The 16,263-nt window shown below is 54.5% G+C and overlaps 5 protein-coding genes across 5 annotated transcripts; 3 read left to right on the top strand and 2 right to left on the bottom strand.

The window, feature by feature from the left end:
- Positions 1 to 811: 811 nt before the first annotated feature.
- On the top strand, positions 812 to 1,814 carry B0H64DRAFT_443904 (uncharacterized protein; the record flags this gene model as incomplete). Its single annotated transcript, XM_062806742.1, has 2 exons — positions 812 to 1,003; positions 1,731 to 1,814. The coding sequence occupies 2 exons, from the start codon at positions 812 to 814 to the stop codon at positions 1,812 to 1,814; spliced, it is 276 nt and encodes a 91-aa protein (XP_062658384.1).
- Positions 1,815 to 2,755: 941 nt separating this feature from the next.
- B0H64DRAFT_375605 (uncharacterized protein) lies at positions 2,756 to 3,828 on the top strand (the record flags this gene model as incomplete). Its single annotated transcript, XM_062802429.1, has 2 exons — positions 2,756 to 3,200; positions 3,263 to 3,828. The coding sequence occupies 2 exons, from the start codon at positions 2,756 to 2,758 to the stop codon at positions 3,826 to 3,828; spliced, it is 1,011 nt and encodes a 336-aa protein (XP_062658383.1).
- A 1,962-nt stretch (positions 3,829 to 5,790) lies between these two features.
- On the top strand, positions 5,791 to 7,111 carry B0H64DRAFT_476254 (uncharacterized protein). The gene is made up of 4 exons (XM_062808142.1): positions 5,791 to 5,930; positions 5,992 to 6,040; positions 6,093 to 6,628; positions 6,732 to 7,111. Exons 3-4 carry the CDS (start codon positions 6,160 to 6,162, stop codon positions 6,905 to 6,907), a joined length of 645 nt encoding a protein of 214 aa, XP_062658382.1. The 5' UTR covers positions 5,791 to 5,930; positions 5,992 to 6,040; positions 6,093 to 6,159; the 3' UTR covers positions 6,908 to 7,111.
- Positions 7,112 to 8,038: 927 nt separating this feature from the next.
- Positions 8,039 to 10,116, bottom strand: B0H64DRAFT_197120 (3-isopropylmalate dehydrogenase). The gene is made up of 8 exons (XM_062799184.1): positions 9,933 to 10,116; positions 9,839 to 9,859; positions 9,713 to 9,784; positions 9,033 to 9,627; positions 8,863 to 8,979; positions 8,766 to 8,800; positions 8,288 to 8,695; positions 8,039 to 8,147 (listed from the first exon to the last, which is right to left on the bottom strand). The coding sequence occupies exons 1-7, from the start codon at positions 9,981 to 9,983 to the stop codon at positions 8,495 to 8,497; spliced, it is 1,092 nt and encodes a 363-aa protein (XP_062658381.1). The 5' UTR covers positions 9,984 to 10,116; the 3' UTR covers positions 8,039 to 8,147; positions 8,288 to 8,494.
- A 1,477-nt stretch (positions 10,117 to 11,593) lies between these two features.
- B0H64DRAFT_463972 (uncharacterized protein) lies at positions 11,594 to 15,932 on the bottom strand (the record flags this gene model as incomplete). Its single annotated transcript, XM_062807617.1, has 10 exons — positions 11,594 to 12,820; positions 12,930 to 13,185; positions 13,241 to 13,431; positions 13,479 to 13,645; positions 13,707 to 13,798; positions 13,858 to 14,955; positions 15,018 to 15,103; positions 15,158 to 15,393; positions 15,446 to 15,687; positions 15,764 to 15,932. The coding sequence occupies 10 exons, from the start codon at positions 15,930 to 15,932 to the stop codon at positions 11,974 to 11,976; spliced, it is 3,384 nt and encodes a 1,127-aa protein (XP_062658380.1). The 3' UTR covers positions 11,594 to 11,973.
- Between the last annotated feature and the right edge of the window lie 331 nt (positions 15,933 to 16,263).

Genomic DNA, 16,263 nt, shown 5'->3' with positions numbered 1-16,263 from the left:
CGGTGTTCTATTCCAACCTGTCTGGGCCCATCCGTTATTTGTTTGGAGCCACAGAGAAAAAAGACTCATACCATGGGAGCATTTTGTAATCGACGGACGGCTCAAACATGTCACAATAAACCTGGCCCGCTTTCTCCCTTTCCGAGTTATCACCAGGCCTGGGTCGTGGTGTCGACCGTGGGAACGAAACGAAAGCTATCCTGGAGCCCAAAAAAAAAAAAAAAACCCTATTTACTAATTGTTTTTAGTTTATCCGATTTCTTTTGTTTAATTCTTTTTGCTCAATTTCTTTTTATTTGTTCTTTTTGCTTGATTCCTTGCCCTTTGTTTCGAGTTCGGCTTTTTCGACCAGAGGGCGCCGACGCACCAACCCTAACCCTGTGTTCAGCACCACCCGCCAACCATTTGCGCGGAATTTCCAACTTGGATCTTCCAAGTTTCCAAGCTTCGAAGCTTCGGTCGAAGCTCAACACCAAAACCACTCGCCGTATCCAGCACCTCGATTCGGCTTCATTCACGCCCCGGGCAAGGGTACATCGACCGGGCCATTACGTGCACCATGGTCTAATCTCAACTGTATGTCGAATTGAGCATCGGTGCGTCCCAACGCCCCCAATTGACCCCTCCAAATCCCAATCCCTAACCCGACTCCCAGTGATCCCACTTCTCCCGCAACACGGGCACCACAACCAGCCCGAGCTCGAGCCCGAGCCCGAGCCCAAACCCAAGCCCGGCACCGAATCAACCCTCAAACCTCCCAACCCCCACCAACAACAACCAACCCAACCCATACCCAAAAAAGAAACCAACCATGCCCCCACCACACCTCCACCCGCGCTCGCGCATGACCTCCTCCCTCTTCGCCACCACCGTCCTCGCCAGCTTCCTCGTCGTCGCCCTGCCGCACATCCTGCCCTGTCCCGCGCCGCGCCGCGCGTATGCCGACGGCGGCGACATGGCTATGCAAGAACAACAGCAAGAAAACACTAGGGTGGTGAGGCGGGTGAGGAGGCGGAGGGGGGGTGAAGAAGCGGCTCGTGAGGGGGGGGTAGTGGGAGGAGGGGGGGTAGGTGAGGATGGGGTGGGTGCGGGTGTGGGTGTGGGTGTGGTGGAGTTTCGGCCGGGGATGGGGTCTGCGGGGGCGGGGGCGGGGGCGGCGCCGGAGGCTAAGAGGAGGGCGGGGAGGGAGTGTCCGGTTCCGAAGCCGGGGGGGATATTGGGGGAGTGGTTGGGGTTTCATGGTGGTAGTGGTGGTGGTGGTGGTGAAGGTGCAGGTGCTGGGGGGAAAGAGGGCGGGGAGAAGACCAGGCCGGTTAGGTGACGATGGATGGACGGGTTGGGAGCGTGGAAATACCAATGTGATGGGAGTCATGGAAAAGGGCGGCCGTACGGTTCGGAAGGTGCATACTCTTGAAAAGGATAGAGGTGGTACAAGGGCGCCGTGGATATTCGGTGGATATACCCTTGATGGCTATCTAGTGGCCATGATTCTGAATATGAAGCGACATTTGCAGTTCTCGACGGCATCCTTGGCCCGAACACCAGCGCACCACCCGGCAACCCCAGAGGCGAAAACCATTTGTTGGACATGAGCATCGTTCGGCCGAGACAGACGAGCTCAACAACCTAAGGTTCCAACTTCTCCATGCTCAGTTCCTCCTCGGCCGGTTCCAAGAGCGCAACCCGTGAGGGAACAAGGCAAGTGGGAAATACTCTCCCCGTCGAAACAGGCATCCCTTTACATCAAACGACTCCTCCAAGACCACGTCATGAACGGCCGGCTCACGGTACCGAGGATATCCGACGAAGGATAATGGCAAACTAACCTTGAGTACAACTTATCCGGCTTGATTGTCACGTCTAGAAACTATTATTGCCGGGAGCTGAACCATTATCATCTCCCATCCCACTTCCACGGTGCCGGAGCTAGCTTGCTAACTAAACGGACTTAAAGTCCCCATGATGGCCTTGGAAATTACCGAAACACGAATGAATGAAGGCTGATCGACTCGGCATACGTGGCTACAACTACGGCATCCTCGGCCTGCTGTTGCCGGTCTCGCCAGAACAAGCCGCGCTTGGCCCACGTTCTGATCTTCGTTCCACAACATACATCTCGATGTTAAAGGGGTTTCCTGGTAGCGACCCCGACTATGCACCTTCTTCGATCGCTTGGGATGACGCTGATGAGAGTGAATATTCCGCCCCCGATCCTCCTAAGCTATCATCGAGCACCGTTATACTCTTAACCCCTCTAACATCTTAGAGAGTATTCTTTTGGAACTTTCACCTTATGCTAGGTATCGGCGAGACGCCTGTTTTTGCGCATGGCTCGATAGCGGGACGGGTGGTGTTTCACGGCCGGTGGGAAGGGCTCTGCCATGCTCGACTCATCTTGGCTCTTCCCACGCTGCCGGCTTATACCGTTTCCCGTTTCATCGACATCCCATCATATCATCCTTATGATGAGATAGAGGCATGGACTTAGGAGAGGGTATATCATTTCATTCCTCTCCTTTTTCAGGCTAAGAACAAAAGGGTCTTTGGTTTCGCTTCCTGCGAGGCCTTCACGCCCGATCCATTCATTTTTGTCTCTTTTCAGTTCTTACGTTCATTCCCACGTGTTGTTTAGTCTAATTCGAGGTAAGTGGTGGTATTCCTCATCTTGAACTTCTACTTACCCACCAAAGCTGTGCTCGCCGTCCTTCATTTCTCACCAACGACGATTTCCCATTCTACAGACAGGTTTCTCACGATGAAGGTTCTGGGGCTCCTTCTTACCGCCGGCCTAGCGTCGGCACGCATCCACCTCCCACGCCAAGCTGGTATCAACAACCTCAACATCAGCAGCAGCGGTGGGTCAAACATTGGCGTCAACGGCGCGTCCAGCTTCAACCTGGCAGACTTCGATTTGGGTGAACTGGGCCTCGATGGTCTGGAGGTCGGCGGCCTGAATCTCGGTACTGTCGACCTCGGAAACCAGGACGTCATCGCCGATGCTATCCTGGCTATGCTCGGGGGCTTCTGCCTAGGCAATGCCCTCGACCGGAACAACATCTTGAGTTTTGGGTTCAACAATGACGTGGATCTGTTCTTCCAGCTTGCGCAGTTGATGCAACTCGAGCAGCTGGGATTCTTGGATTTAGGGGGTGTCCAGTCCCTGTTTAATAACGGGCAGGTCTTGGGCGGGTTCAACTTGGGTGAGTGCCTCTTTGTGCTGTTTGGTACTACACCGGGCATCAACGGCTAATACACCTCCCAGGCGTTTTCAAGCGCGAGGTCTCCGAGGCTAAAAAGATGATGAAGCGCACCAAGCTGCGGCGCGGCCAGAAGGCCAAGCGGCAGTGCGCCACGGAAGGTGTGGGCGCGGGCAATTCGGGGGCTGCGATCAATGACAACACCTTCAACATTGCCACGGCGCCCCCGGACACGTCCGCTACGGTAACCGCGACGGCTGACGATGCCGGCTTCACAATTGCCACCGTCCCCGATGAAGAGGCAGGATTCACCATCGCCACGGCACCAGGATCCTCGGTCGCCGTCTCGACAATGGTCGCTGCCAGTGCTACCCAGGTAGCTGAAACATCGCTGGCTTCCGCTTCTGCCGTCGCTATCGCCGCGTCAGATGCTGCCTCGGTTGCTACTCCTGCCGCCGAAGCAGCCGTGAGCGCCATTCCTGCGGCTGCCGCTTCTGTTGCGCCTGCTGCTGCTGCGGATTCCGTCGCTTCCGTCCCTGCTGCTGGTGCTTCTGCTGCCACTTCCGCGACGGCGGCGGCGGATGTTCCGGGAGGAGCCGATGACGTTGACCTGGCAGACCTCACACGTTAAAGGGGGTAGGGATGAGTCTGGGGTGGTGTCGTGTCTGGGGTTCAGCCTTGCTGGGCGGACGAGTTGAGTGGTGCCGGAATTCCCGGTGAAGACAGGGTTTATTTACGGCAGTCTTGGGCCCGTCTGATATGCCAAGTTATGGTGCCGTTTCTTTTTCTTTTTCTCTTTTTCTTTTCTTATTTTTTTGTTTTGTTTTGTGTACACAGACATAATCTTCTTTTGCTTGTTTACGGCACACAGATGGACCATAGACTGGCCTACCATAGTTATAATTCCATACATCAATTGAGAGGCGGGCCTTGAGATGAACTCGTAAACCCTACTCCCGGTTTCTAATTTTGGCTGCTAATACAATCATCTGAGCTCGACATATTTCCCCGGAAAATACCAACCTTCAAGTTCAGATGGACAACCCGATGATTCCGTACCTGCATTGCATGTGTGCAGAGAACCATCCAATAGGCGTGCTCTGTGCCGAGTGCCGTCCAAAGTTCTTGGGGCGTGATTGAACGACAGTGCCTGATATCCGAACGGCACTGGCCCCTTGGGAATCGGAAGCAGCGAGGTTCCGGTGGCCAAGGCAATGCCGTCAAGGGAGTTGCTTCACATTTGCCTGGGCGCACGGATCTGCGTCACAGCAGCACGGCTTCAACGGTGCAAAGTCAGGATTCACCAATGGGAAATCGCAACCAGACTCGAACAAATCTTGGCTTTGCTTGGCAGTCTAGGATCCGACGACGTGTGGGGTTAGCCTTTTCAGCCTCTTGCAACCTCCTGCGTTCCCCCAGGCAAAGCCCGGACATTTACCCAGGCTCCCCTGCACGGTTCACTCGAAAACTTCAGATTTGAAACAGAATGGCAACGGGTTGGGTCTTCATGATTCGATGATTGGGCTCGGCAATCGGATGCCGACTAACCTTAAGCCAAAAAGCCTAGCGTGGGAGTGGCGACCCCCAAGTCGTCCCTTCCTCCCCGTTCAACGGTCACGGCCGCCACAGTACCACCTTAGGTGGGTAAGGAAGGTGGTATCCGGCGCCGGCAGTTCTGTCGAGGGGCGGGTCACCACATGGCAGGTGCTCTGCTGTCTTGAGGTTCCTCCCAAGTCCAGTCTGTTCTTTCACTGCCAGTGCCATCATCTCAACATGAAACTAAAGTTGAACTCTGTCCGCTTCGTGTTGTTTACCTCTCTCCGTTGTCAAGTCTCCTCTCGAGTTTTCACACCGTCCATATTCGCCATCCTAAGGCGCCTTTTTTGGCGAAACAGTTCGAAACGGGTCCCTATTCTCGGCGTCGATCAGGGAAAGAAATCTCGAGTTTTTTCTTGCTGAAGCCGAGCGTACTGCTTAGTTCCCGTCCCCTGCCGTCAGACACCAGACGGTACTTGGCATTCCCCGCAGAATGCCTTCGGACGAGGAGTATCCCGTCCTCGACCCCCGGCTTCGACCGCACCCCACACTCCTCACATGCCTACCCAGACTCCCAGTTACAGCATGAAAGACCCGGCGTCGTGAACGCGCCACATGGGTCTGGTTTGCTTGGGATCATCCACGAACGCATGCCCATCGTGTTTCTCTTGGCAACGCCTCCTCTCTGTTGGGTTCGGCCGTGCGGTATTCCGCCCCCTCATCACGTTGCAGTCGGTCTTGAGCGCTTCTCGACTACCCTCCCTCCGGACGATGCCACATGCGGGCTCCCGGCGAATTTCTTGCCTCTCCCCTGCGTCTTCCTTCCCCCCCGTGAGTCTGGTTGGTCAAGACACCCTCGCTTCTCCTGCATCGTCTGCCCATCCCGGCACATCATGTTGGGCCCATCCATGGTGTTTTACCCGGCAGACTCCGTTGCGCCAAACACCTGACACGCCCGGATGACTTCTCACCCTCCCTTCCGAATAGACGTCCTGCTCCTGAAATCTTGGCGCGCGACTCCCGCTCATGCTATCCCATGCCGTGCTCTCTCGGTGGCGTTTGGTCTGGGTGCTGCTCCAGTTGACATATAAACTAAGTTGGCCGCCATTGACTTCTCCTCTTTTGTTTCCTCATCCACACTCACCACTCTAGCCTTCAAGACTCCGGTCAATATTCTCTTCAGTCGTTCATTCAGAGGTAAGCCCCGGGGCACCAGACCGACATCAACAAGACTGGAGGCTAACATCGGGTCCGGTAGCTGTGCTCGCTGTTCGCTTCACTCCTTCACATTTCTGAACATTTTTGAGGTATGAGAGCTTTGCACTCGTCAGATCAAACATATGGCTAACACGCCAGCAGCTGTGCTCTCAACTTTAATCCTTTAATTCTTGTTTTCGAGAACTCATATCTCTCCACCACCGACAAAATGAAGCCTGTTACCTTCATCATCTCTGCTCTCGCCACCCTGGCAGTCGCCGCCCCGACGGCTCCCGCGGCTCCCGCCACTGACCTCGAGACGCGCGCTTTCGAGTTCGACATCAACGCCTTCAATGGCCTCAAGAACTTCAACCAGGTCAACCTGAACTACCTGCTCAACATCAACTCCCTGCAGCTTGGCCTCCTCGGCAACCTGGCCAACGTCAACAACCTCAACATCCTGCAGTTCCAGGGCCTCTTCCAGCAGCAGAACTTCGACCTTCAAGGCCTTCTCCAGCTGCAGTCGCTGCACACCTTCCTGCAGATCCACCAGCTCGGCGTTCTCGGTGGATTTGACCTCGCCTCGCTTCAGCTCCAGCACCTCAACCTTGGCCTGCTCAACAACGTCGGTGTTCTCGATCTGCAGCAGTTCATTTCCCCCAACGTCGTCGGCCAGGTCCAGACGGTAGCTTCCCAACGTGAGTAGATTTCCTTCACCGTCTTCTTTTCTCCCTCCGGCGCGGATATCCTCTACCCCGTTACTTCCCTCGGCAAAACGCGGGCGTTCACACGAGACCCGAGCCGCGGTTTCCTTCAATCCTAACCTCCTCGCTCCGGGGGTCGGTGCCGGCAACTCGAACATCCCCGCTCCTGTCCCTGCCCCTAGCAGCGACGACGGCAGCAACGATGGTTTGGATGTCGTCACCGCTGCCGAGCAGGAGGCCCAGGAAGGAGGCAGCTCTATCGACTTCGACTAGAGCGGCCGTCTCGCAATCAGAGTCAACGATTTGCCAGAGACTCGCACCCAGATTTCGCTTGCTACCCGCCGCTCCCTACAAACGATAAAACCTCACATACTTCGGGATTTCGGATGGCTAATCTTGGGTTTTTTCTCGTTCAAGTCGTCACCCTCAAGGAGTAAAGAGTTCCGGTTTGCTTCTTCGACTCGCGCAGATACGACCACTCGCCACTACCGTTTTCAGCTCGCGTGTCCCCGAGCTGCGATGGCAGGATGGCAAGATAATTTTGGAAACGAGGATGGACTGGAAAGCTAGTGCGAACGTTGCTTGGTTTCATTATTCCCTGCTTTCTGGACAGAAGAGCAGGTTCAAGTCAAGGGAGCCAAACAGTGGGAAGACTAAAGATATCGATAATTTTGCTCACGCGCGGGGGACTTTCTGTTTATCTACCCTTCAGATCTCACGGACTTGATGAAGCATATTTATCTCGGTTTTCTGCGCCATCTTTCTGGTCCAGTCCCCCTTTTCTCTTTTTCCTTTTTTCTGGTACTAGTTTGTATTCCCTATTTCTTACTGTTTTTATGACCAAGCACGATGCTTTGTAGCTAGACGAGTCGGTATGAGAGATTTATCGCAGGGCTGGACTTTTGTTAAGGGGTGGAGGTGGCGGGTTAGTAGATTGGGTGGACGATTGAAGACGTTGGAAGCAGGCTCAGCAGAGTGAGGAGGGGGATTGGGATGCGGATAATCAACCGGATTGGTTCTCCTTGGATATCTTTGGTTCCCAGTTTTCGTCTTGCGTCTTCTTTCTGCTTGCCATGTGTGATATTCATGTGTGTATCTCTCTCTCCTTCCCCTTTTCTCAAGCAAAATGGAGTTCTGGTGGAATACTTCTAAAAGTCATACCGCCAACCAACTAAAAACTGAACCGGCTACCTAAGTCATGCAACAAATGAGATATGTGCGCTGTCTGTGGCAGTCTGGTAGTCCGAGGGGAAGACTAGCATGAAGTCAACATGCCAGGGGCCACCCGGCTTGCATCTGGCCCGAGGCCCCACAGACGCCGGGTGTCGGATCGGCGCGGGACGGCGGGAGAGGGTGGTATTGGTATGGTATGATCGGTTGACAGCTGTGGAGTGAGGACGTGCGTCCCCCCCGGAGGGAGTTAGCTGCCGAGATCTTGAGCCGAGGAATGCCGGATCGGATGGCACGGCTGGGAGTTGAAACACACGAGTTATGCTTATCCCTCGTCTGGTTCCTTGTTAGTTAGTCGGTGGTTGGGATGGCATCCTTGTAGTTACTTGGTAGAGGGATTTCGGACTCCAACCCGGGTCTGCGGTGACCATCCGTTCCTTTGACACCGCCGGGCATTTTCCACGCATGATGAGGCACACTTACTGTGTAAGGCTAGTTCGGGATGGTGAGTCCCGTGAGCAATAGAAAATAACTATTTCGAGTCCAGCATATGACCCAGGACGAGCACAAGATGTCTGATAAAGCTGCGTCTAGCGTACCTATTATATTAACTGTGCCCCTTTTATTTTCTCGCCGGCTAATAAAACTAATCTCTTCTCAACCACCTTCCTCCTCAAGGCGTGCGATATCTCATGCCTTGAGAAGCTTGACCAGCTCAGCAACGATGGCATCTCCTGCTTCTGCGGTGCCCGTGCTGCCGCCCATGTCCTTGGTTCTTAGCCCGGCGTCGATGGCAGCGCGGACGGCGTCCTCGACGATTTTAGCCTCATGGGCGAGATCCAGAGAGTACCGGAACATCATGGCCACGGAAAGGATGGTGCCAATGGGATTCTGGGAATGATGTCAGCTCTGTACTCGCAGCGAATGAATAGGAATCGCCCGAAACGGGGTCTTGACGCACGACAATCCCTTTCCCTGATATGTCCGGCGCGCTCCCTATCATCTGCGTTAGCGACTGATGTCTAGGTGGGGGCTCGAGTGAAGGATAGGAGTCTCACCATGGATCGGCTCATAGATAGAAGGCACTGGAGAGCTCGGAATCCCGCAGAGACTGGCGCTCGGGAGGAGCCCTATGCTTCCAGCTAAAGCGCTCGCCTCGTCGCTGAGAATATCCCCTAAAAGCTTATCAGCTAAACCGCCTTCGAGGTGGACGAGGGGCCTCGCTCACCTGCCAAGTTGGGCGCTAATAGAACGCCATTCAGCTTCGTCGGGTTCTTGACCATGATCATGGCCGCGCTGTCGATAAGCTGATGCTCAACCTTCAGATCAGGGAACTCGTTCTTATAAACCTCCTCGACCACACTACGCCAGAGCCTGCTTGTCGCCAGCACGTTTGCCTTATCTAGCGAGATAACCCGCGACTCTCCCCTAGTCCTGGCTAGGTGACCGCCCAGCCGCGCGATACGCTCGATTTCTGGTTTCGTATAAACAGCCGTGTCGAACGCATTGACTCCATCGTACTCTTTTCGCTCTCCGAAATACAAGCCCGAGGTTAACTCCCGGACCAACATCATGTCGATGCCGCGGCAGACAGACTCCTTTAGGGGGGAGGTCTCGACAAGGGCGTCGGACGGGAAGAAACAGGGACGGAGGTTTCCAAAGGCGCACATCTCGCTGCGTAGCTTGAGGAGGCCCTGCTCCGGGCGAACGGCGCCGGCACCCCATTCAGGGCCGCCAACGGCGCCGAGGAGCACAGCGTGGGCGGCTTTGGCGGCGGCGAGGGCCTTGTCTGTGAGGGGGACGCCGGTCTGGTCGATGGAGCACTGGCGAGAAACGGCGAGGTCAGCAAGAGACTTCTCTCGTGGATTTCTTCGGGCCCGTGTGATCCATCGTCGGGGGACGACTTACCCCTCCGAGCAGGTGGTCCTCCAAATTGAATTTGCCAGCAGTCGGGCTCAGCTCCTCAACCGTCCTGATAACCTGAATCCTGCGTCAGACGTGCTCAACTGCAGGTCACAAATACCAGGCTCGTACCTTGATCGCCTCAGCAATAACCTGTCAAATAACCAAAGTCAGCCTCTCTCCGTCTAGAATCAAGGGTGGGAAAGCTCGGGGGGTAGTCGGTCACCTCTGGGCCACAGTGGTCGCCCGCAAAAACAACAATGTTGTGTTCCGCCATGGTTGCAATGCTTGTCCGACCGAGTTCGTCCAAGGAAGAGTCCGTTGTAGGTGACGAAGCACGAGAATGAGTGATTGGAAAAGTAAGTAAGGGAACTGAAGAACCAATTCGACAAGACAGAGAGCAGGGCGAAGTCGGGGAGGGGAGAGCTTGTTCGTCCGAGACCGCATGCTTTACCCCCACCACCGCCCCACCTGCCGATATCGGCCCAGGAGGGTCGAGTGCTCTCAGTTGAACCGACTCTATCCTCCCTAGCAAAAGCATCAAGGTAACGATTCTTCAATCACACCGAGACCAGAAGCAGCTGAGACTGCGAGCAACGCTTAGATGTCCGGTTCCGGGTTGCCATGTCTAGTACAACACGCCCTCGGCCAAATCTTCTAGTCTTTCGTCCTCGGCTTTCAGGCGGAGATCCAACACGTCAAGACCGTCCATACTGACGAAGCATGGACCTGCCCAGTTGAAGAATGCGACGAGGTCTTCACGTCCCCTCGCCATCGGAACCGTCACATGGGTTCCAGTCACCCAGATATCGAATATGACATATGTCCAGCAAGCAGATGCAATGAGATGTTGTTATGTTCCTTAACAATTTGGACATGCAATCTCATCTCGAACAGAAGCATCCTCACATGCGGACTTTTCCTTGCCCATAGGAGGATTGTGAGCCCTACTTATGTGAAAATAGGACCACGAGTTTTCTCGTGGATATGGCCGTATGTGACAGTCGACTGAGGAGCTGTCGTTTATCAATCTAGATCCCCAGCTCTAGCTGGAGAAATGAAAAAAAAACATACAACACCGGGGATTCGCTGGTCGTCACCGACCCAACTACTAATCCAGCCCTTACTTGTTTGACTAGGGGAGAGCGGACGGGATCCCGAACTTTCAAGTAGGTATGGTCGTATGTGATAGTTTCGAGGTTTAGTTAGATCTATATTGTATTGACTTAGGTGAATGAGCGTCGATGCAAACACATATAGAGAGCAAATAAAGTTCATCGAATATTACCTATCTAGAGTAGATCGATATTTATATCTAAGAGAGGAAATTATATAGTTTTATCGTTATTACTCGGGATAGGCGAGGGTGAATCTCGAAGAGGGTAAAAAAGTCAAAAACATACAACACTGAGGATTCGCTGGTCGTCACCGACCCAACTACTGGTTCAGCCCTTGCGAGTTTAACTAGGGGAGAGCGGACGGGATCCCGTGTTTTCTGGCAGGTATGGTCGTATGTAATAGTCGTGTGCGAAGGTGTAGTCTAATGAATGTGGACTTCCCAGCTCTGGCCGCAGAAAAAGAAAAAGGAACATGCAACACCAAGGATCCGCTGATCGTCACCAACCTAACTACGAGTTTAGCTCTCCTCATGTGGTGGCAAAGGGTGTCAGTGTTGGGATTCCAAAAATAGCTTCTACTTAGCCAATGTTGGTGTACTCTCTTAAAGAAAACAGTTTAGATAGCTGCGCCATATAACCGTGAAATGATGTGGCCAGGTAGCTACCTGTCGGCTGCCGGTTTTGAATAAGTATGTAGGGGTAGGGTAGTGTTTGCGAATTACCAGACTGGTAGCCGTTAGCGGCCACGTGTATAAGCAAATGTAACACCCACCCCGCTCGTGCTCGTTCTATGCTCGGCTTCAGTGTGAAGAATCAGTATATACTATCTACTATCATTTTTGCAGGCAAGGTAGACATCGTTCTACTTATACCAATATAGGGCTTGCTGAATTTTCCGGCAAGTTTGCCATCTGCTGAAGACCAATGCAGGGCGAAGGCGGGGCTGGTGCCATGCTACCAGCAAGAGGAGAAAAGAAAATTTGGATCTTATTCACACCTCGGTTAAAGATTTCCCGGCATGTCATGTCAAGTGACAGATTCATGTTGCTCCAGATACTGCCTTCAAGACCAATTATCGTGTGGAGAAAACATGCGAAATCCTACCTATCCAAAACCGACGACAGTCCGTCCAGCTCCATCCAGTCAGACCTAAAACGAAGGCGCCACCAAATTCGTCTTCTTAGTCTTCTTATACTGGTTCTCAAACACGAACCCCTCCATGGCCACCAGGCCATATTTCCCCGCCGTCATGACCACCACCCCGATGGCCGTCATGTACGGCGCCTCCAGCTTGCCCATATTCGCCGTGAAGCTGCCGATGCCCGCGATGGCGTTGAGCGTGTTGTTGACCACGCACAGCTCCGTCGTCTTGCTATCCTTGTCCTTCCACTCCTCCGTCAGCTCGTGGTAGTAGACCGCCTGGTACAGGCCAAAGTTGGCCAGCGTGACGGCGAGGTCGACGCACGCGCTGATCTTCTCGACGACCTCGTTGGTCGGCACGACGAGGCCGATGCCGTTGACCGACGCGCGGAAGAAGGACAGGTACGCGATCCACTGCCGGAGGTGCGGAGCGGGGAGCCTGGTGTCGCCGGGCATGGCCGCGATGATGCCCACGATGTCGAGGACGAGGCTGATGGTTTTGATGGTCTTTCCGGGACTGAAGGTGCCGAGAGCGGCGTCGGCGCCCCCGGTGACGGATTTGTACGCCAGCTCGATCAGGCCGAAGACGCCCTTGACGGCGACGACGCCGACCATGGTGCCGGCCGTGAGGGTGTTGAAGTCGACCTTGGTGGCGGCGGGGACGTCATTGGATCCGGTTACGAGCTGGCGGAGGAGTTTGGCGTTCATGTTGGGGATCTTGGGGGGAGCTTTTCCGGTGATGACTTTGATCATGATGGTGGCGGGGATGGCAATGACGAGGCACACGGCGTCGACGAGGGTGAGGTCGTGGCCGGTTAATTCGTAGTAGAGCCAGGAGAAGATGGGGAGGTCGATTCTGGGGGAGCGGTCAGCGGTGCGGGTTCAGGTAGAGTGGCAGCCAGCCCAATGATGCCAGCCGGTTGTCATTGGACTTTAATGAAGTTCAAAGCCGGGGGTTGACGTACTTGGCGTTACCGAGCTCCTTGATCAGATTCAGCAGTTTCTTAACCAGCTTGGTGACGGAAATGGCAAACTGCTTCACAACTTCAAGCACCCCGACGAGGAAGTGGGATCCCGTGGTAAGGAGCTCTTCGGTTGTCACCGAGCCCTGTTTCTTGAAGAGGGTAGCAATGTCATTGCCCGTCTGGGTCGCGAGTGCGCTGATGCTGGCTAGCAGAGGTGCAACTGTGCTTTGCCAGGTATCATCCGGGGAGCTCTTGTCTGGTGGAGGTCAATTTAACACGTCTGGGGCTTAAATATATCGCATCATAGGTACCTTTGCCCTTCAGCTCGGCTCCTCCCGTGCCTGTTCCTCCGTTCTTCAACCTCTCACCAGCCCACTTGAAGCTCGTGCTGTTCTGGGTCTCGGCGCTCTTGCCACCCGAAGCCTGGTCTTGTTTCCCAGAAACGGATGCTGACGGAGGACTCAAGGCCTTGACCACTTGGTCCTTGAGGTTGTTGAAGAGGCTGTAACCAGTTAGTCGCGCCACGCGGGAACAGAGAGAGTAACTCACTCGTCCACCTTGGGCACAAATGCATCAACCTCGTCAATGGCGAGATCGAGGCCGGAGTTGACGATGCTAGACAGGGTATTCTTAGTCTCGATGATGTCATCCCATGAGAACAGGAAGCCGACGAATTCTTTCAGCTTCTCCCAGCCCAGCTTGAGCTTTCCAAAAACCTGTAACACGTGTTAGGTAGCTTGGATCAAGAATGATAAATCGGTGAATGGGTTGTCTCACCCAGGTTGCAGCCTCTCCGACCTTCTCGACGCAGTCGAGGACAAATGTCTTAATAGCGCCGCCAATGGTGCACACAAACTCCCACACCTCTCCTGTGACTCCTGTCAGCACCTAAACAGGCCAGCGAAGCCACCTGGTATTTTCTACCCACCGGCCTTCCGAATAATCCAGTCAACAACCTTCTCAGCCTGGTGCTTGAGCCAGTAAAAGCCCTCCATGAGAAAATCCCCAACCGTATGCATCGCCTGCACCCTGTGTTCTGTAATCGCCAAGGCAGCCACATTGGCCGATTTAATCGTAGACGCCGGTTTTCCATCCCTAGGCAGCGTCTTGGTGGCTTCGTTAATGGCACCAAAGCACTTGGCCGCAGTCTCTAGGTCCTCGTCTGAGGGCATGCTCTTGGCATCCCACAGGGGCTTTCCGCTCTTGGTGGTGGCCTCTTTGAGCTGCTTGACTGAGGTGAGCTTTCCCAGTGTCTTGATGACCTTGTCATTGGGGTCGACCAGGGTTGATGCGAAGTTAATGTCATGGCCCTCGGAGTCTCTCATCTGGGTGAGTTTCAGAGCCTGCCCCACGATGCTGGACGCCGGGAAGATCAAGGCAATCTCGCCCGCTTCATCAGCCGATAGCCACCTTCCGACGGAGCCGAGCTGGACGGCTTTGCCGTTCACCAGGGCCGAGGTGGCGGATGAAGAGCTGAGGTAGATTTGGCCGTTTGCCAAGGGCTGGTCCTCGTGCATGAGCTGGATGGTTACGGTATGGCTGTCGAACTTGATGTTCTTCTTTTGGTAGGACACGTAAAACGGCTCGTCTTTCCAGATGCCTGTGTCACGATGCTGTTGCAGAAGAGTCAAGTTGCCCTGGCTGTCGTTGGCGATGATAGCCTGGAACACGGTGGGCCGACCCAGCTCTGGGGCGGGGCGAGCTATGCAAGCGGAGAAGGTGCTGGCACGACCATCGGCGAGGAGAAGGGTGGCGGCGTGATCACCCTTGGTGATTTGGTGGATTGTGGTGGTCACGAAGCTAAGGGCGCCCTTCTGGTTTGATGCCCAAATGGAAATGATTTCACCGTCCTGGGCAAGGACGATGCGTTCGGCATTTTTCACGTCAGCGTTGGATGAAATGAGGGAGCTTTCGGCTTCCTTGTTGGTTGCTTGGTCCGCGGTGAAGTGTCGAATTCCGTTGTCACAGGCCATGAGGAGGGCGGTGTAGCCCTCGCTGTCGTTGAAAGTGGCGAGGGAACGAGCACCTTCATAGGCAGGTGAAGTTAGCACGAGCGCATTGAAGTGGATACGACCTGATCCCACGCACCGACAGGGCACTTCAACTTGGCCGTGTACCATTGTGGGGGGCCTTCCTGGCTGTTATCGACGAACTCGGCGACCAGCGCTCGCTCCCTGTGCATTGTGTTAGATGAAGTAATTTTTTATACGAGGACAGACTCCTCATACCCCGTGCCCTTGGCGGCGCATAGCACAAAAAGACCCTCGCCAAAAACGGTGTATGCCGGAGCAATGGAGAAGATGTCGACGGCGTTGAAGGGAAGTTCCATGTCCCGTAGAGTGGACCACGAGTTGGACGGCAGTGAAACTATGACACGCTTGATATCACTCCCACTGGTAAGGCTCTCCAGGGGCTGTTGGGTCAGGAACACCATGGGGTATCTTCCCTCCTGAGCCGGGGCAGTCTGGGCGGGTTAGTCCGCAGTGGCAAGCATTCGGTCCGAGTCCGAGACTTACCATATAGATTCGATGCACAGACTCAATGGTTTTAACAGGAAGCAGTTGAAGAGATGGCTTGTCCTTGATCTGGAACGGGCGGACTAAGAGCAGGTTGGACTGCTTATCGTCGTACCTGGTGGCGACGGCTAGGTAGACGGACAGGTCGTTGCCTTGTTGGACTTCGAAAGTCTGAATCGGTGTCGCCTTTGGGATTCCAAGGGCCTCAGTGAGGTCGTGCACATGGCGGAGGCCATCGGCGTCTTCCTACAGGCTTGTTAGCGACCGGGCTACACGGGGCGGTGTTGAAAACGGAGAGAGCAGCGCCTAGGTAGGTACCACCTGCCTTGATCATCTGCAACTTTGGCGACTCGTCATTGCTGAGAGCGAAAACAACGACTTTGCGAGACACAGGGTCCAAGCAGGTCGCGAAATGACTCCCGGCGGCAACAGGGACACCGGCGACATAGTTGGTCATCAACTCTGAGTCGTAGATTACCGACCCCATTCTGGCGGATGCTATGTAGCCTGTAAGTAGGGATGGCTAGATGCGAGCTCAATGCCTAACAAACAAACTGGGACTAAAGTAAGAAGAGACGTCTGGAACGGAGATGGGGGGGAGGGGAGGGCGAGGGGGCAGCGGCTGGCCGAACCCAAGGGAGTTTCGCAGAGTGCCGTATTTTATCTAGGCAGGTAGCTTTTTCGGTCGCATCCGGCCTCATCGGATGAGGTTTTGAATCCAGTTTTGAATTCAGACCACGCATCAGCTGCGTGCGTAACCAACGTAACCATAGGATGATGAGTCCATGACGGTGGCATGACCTGGGCCCTGGGCAGTT

Source organism: Chaetomium fimeti (genome assembly GCF_033439085.1).
Source record: "Chaetomium fimeti strain CBS 168.71 chromosome Unknown B0H64scaffold_5, whole genome shotgun sequence".
NCBI classification, from domain to species: domain Eukaryota; kingdom Fungi; phylum Ascomycota; class Sordariomycetes; order Sordariales; family Chaetomiaceae; genus Chaetomium; species Chaetomium fimeti.
Note: the sequence above shows the minus strand (reverse complement) of the source record. Positions and strands in the feature narration are given on the sequence as shown.

Excerpts from the sequence above, each read along its gene's own strand:
- B0H64DRAFT_476254 (XM_062808142.1), top strand. The coding sequence starts at position 6,160 with ATGAAGCCTGTTACCTTCATCATCTCTGCTCTCGCCACCCTGGCAGTC. Across the intron at positions 6,629-6,731 it reads CCAGACGGTAGCTTCCCAAC|CCGCGGTTTCCTTCAATCCT; the intron begins GTGAGTAGATTT and ends ACGAGACCCGAG.
- B0H64DRAFT_197120 (XM_062799184.1), bottom strand. The coding sequence starts at position 9,983 with ATGGCGGAACACAACATTGTTGTTTTTGCGGGCGACCACTGTGGCCCA. Across the intron at positions 9,860-9,932 it reads GCGACCACTGTGGCCCAGAG|GTTATTGCTGAGGCGATCAA; the intron begins GTGACCGACTAC and ends GTTATTTGACAG. Across the intron at positions 9,628-9,712 it reads AGGACCACCTGCTCGGAGGG|TGCTCCATCGACCAGACCGG; the intron begins GTAAGTCGTCCC and ends GTTTCTCGCCAG.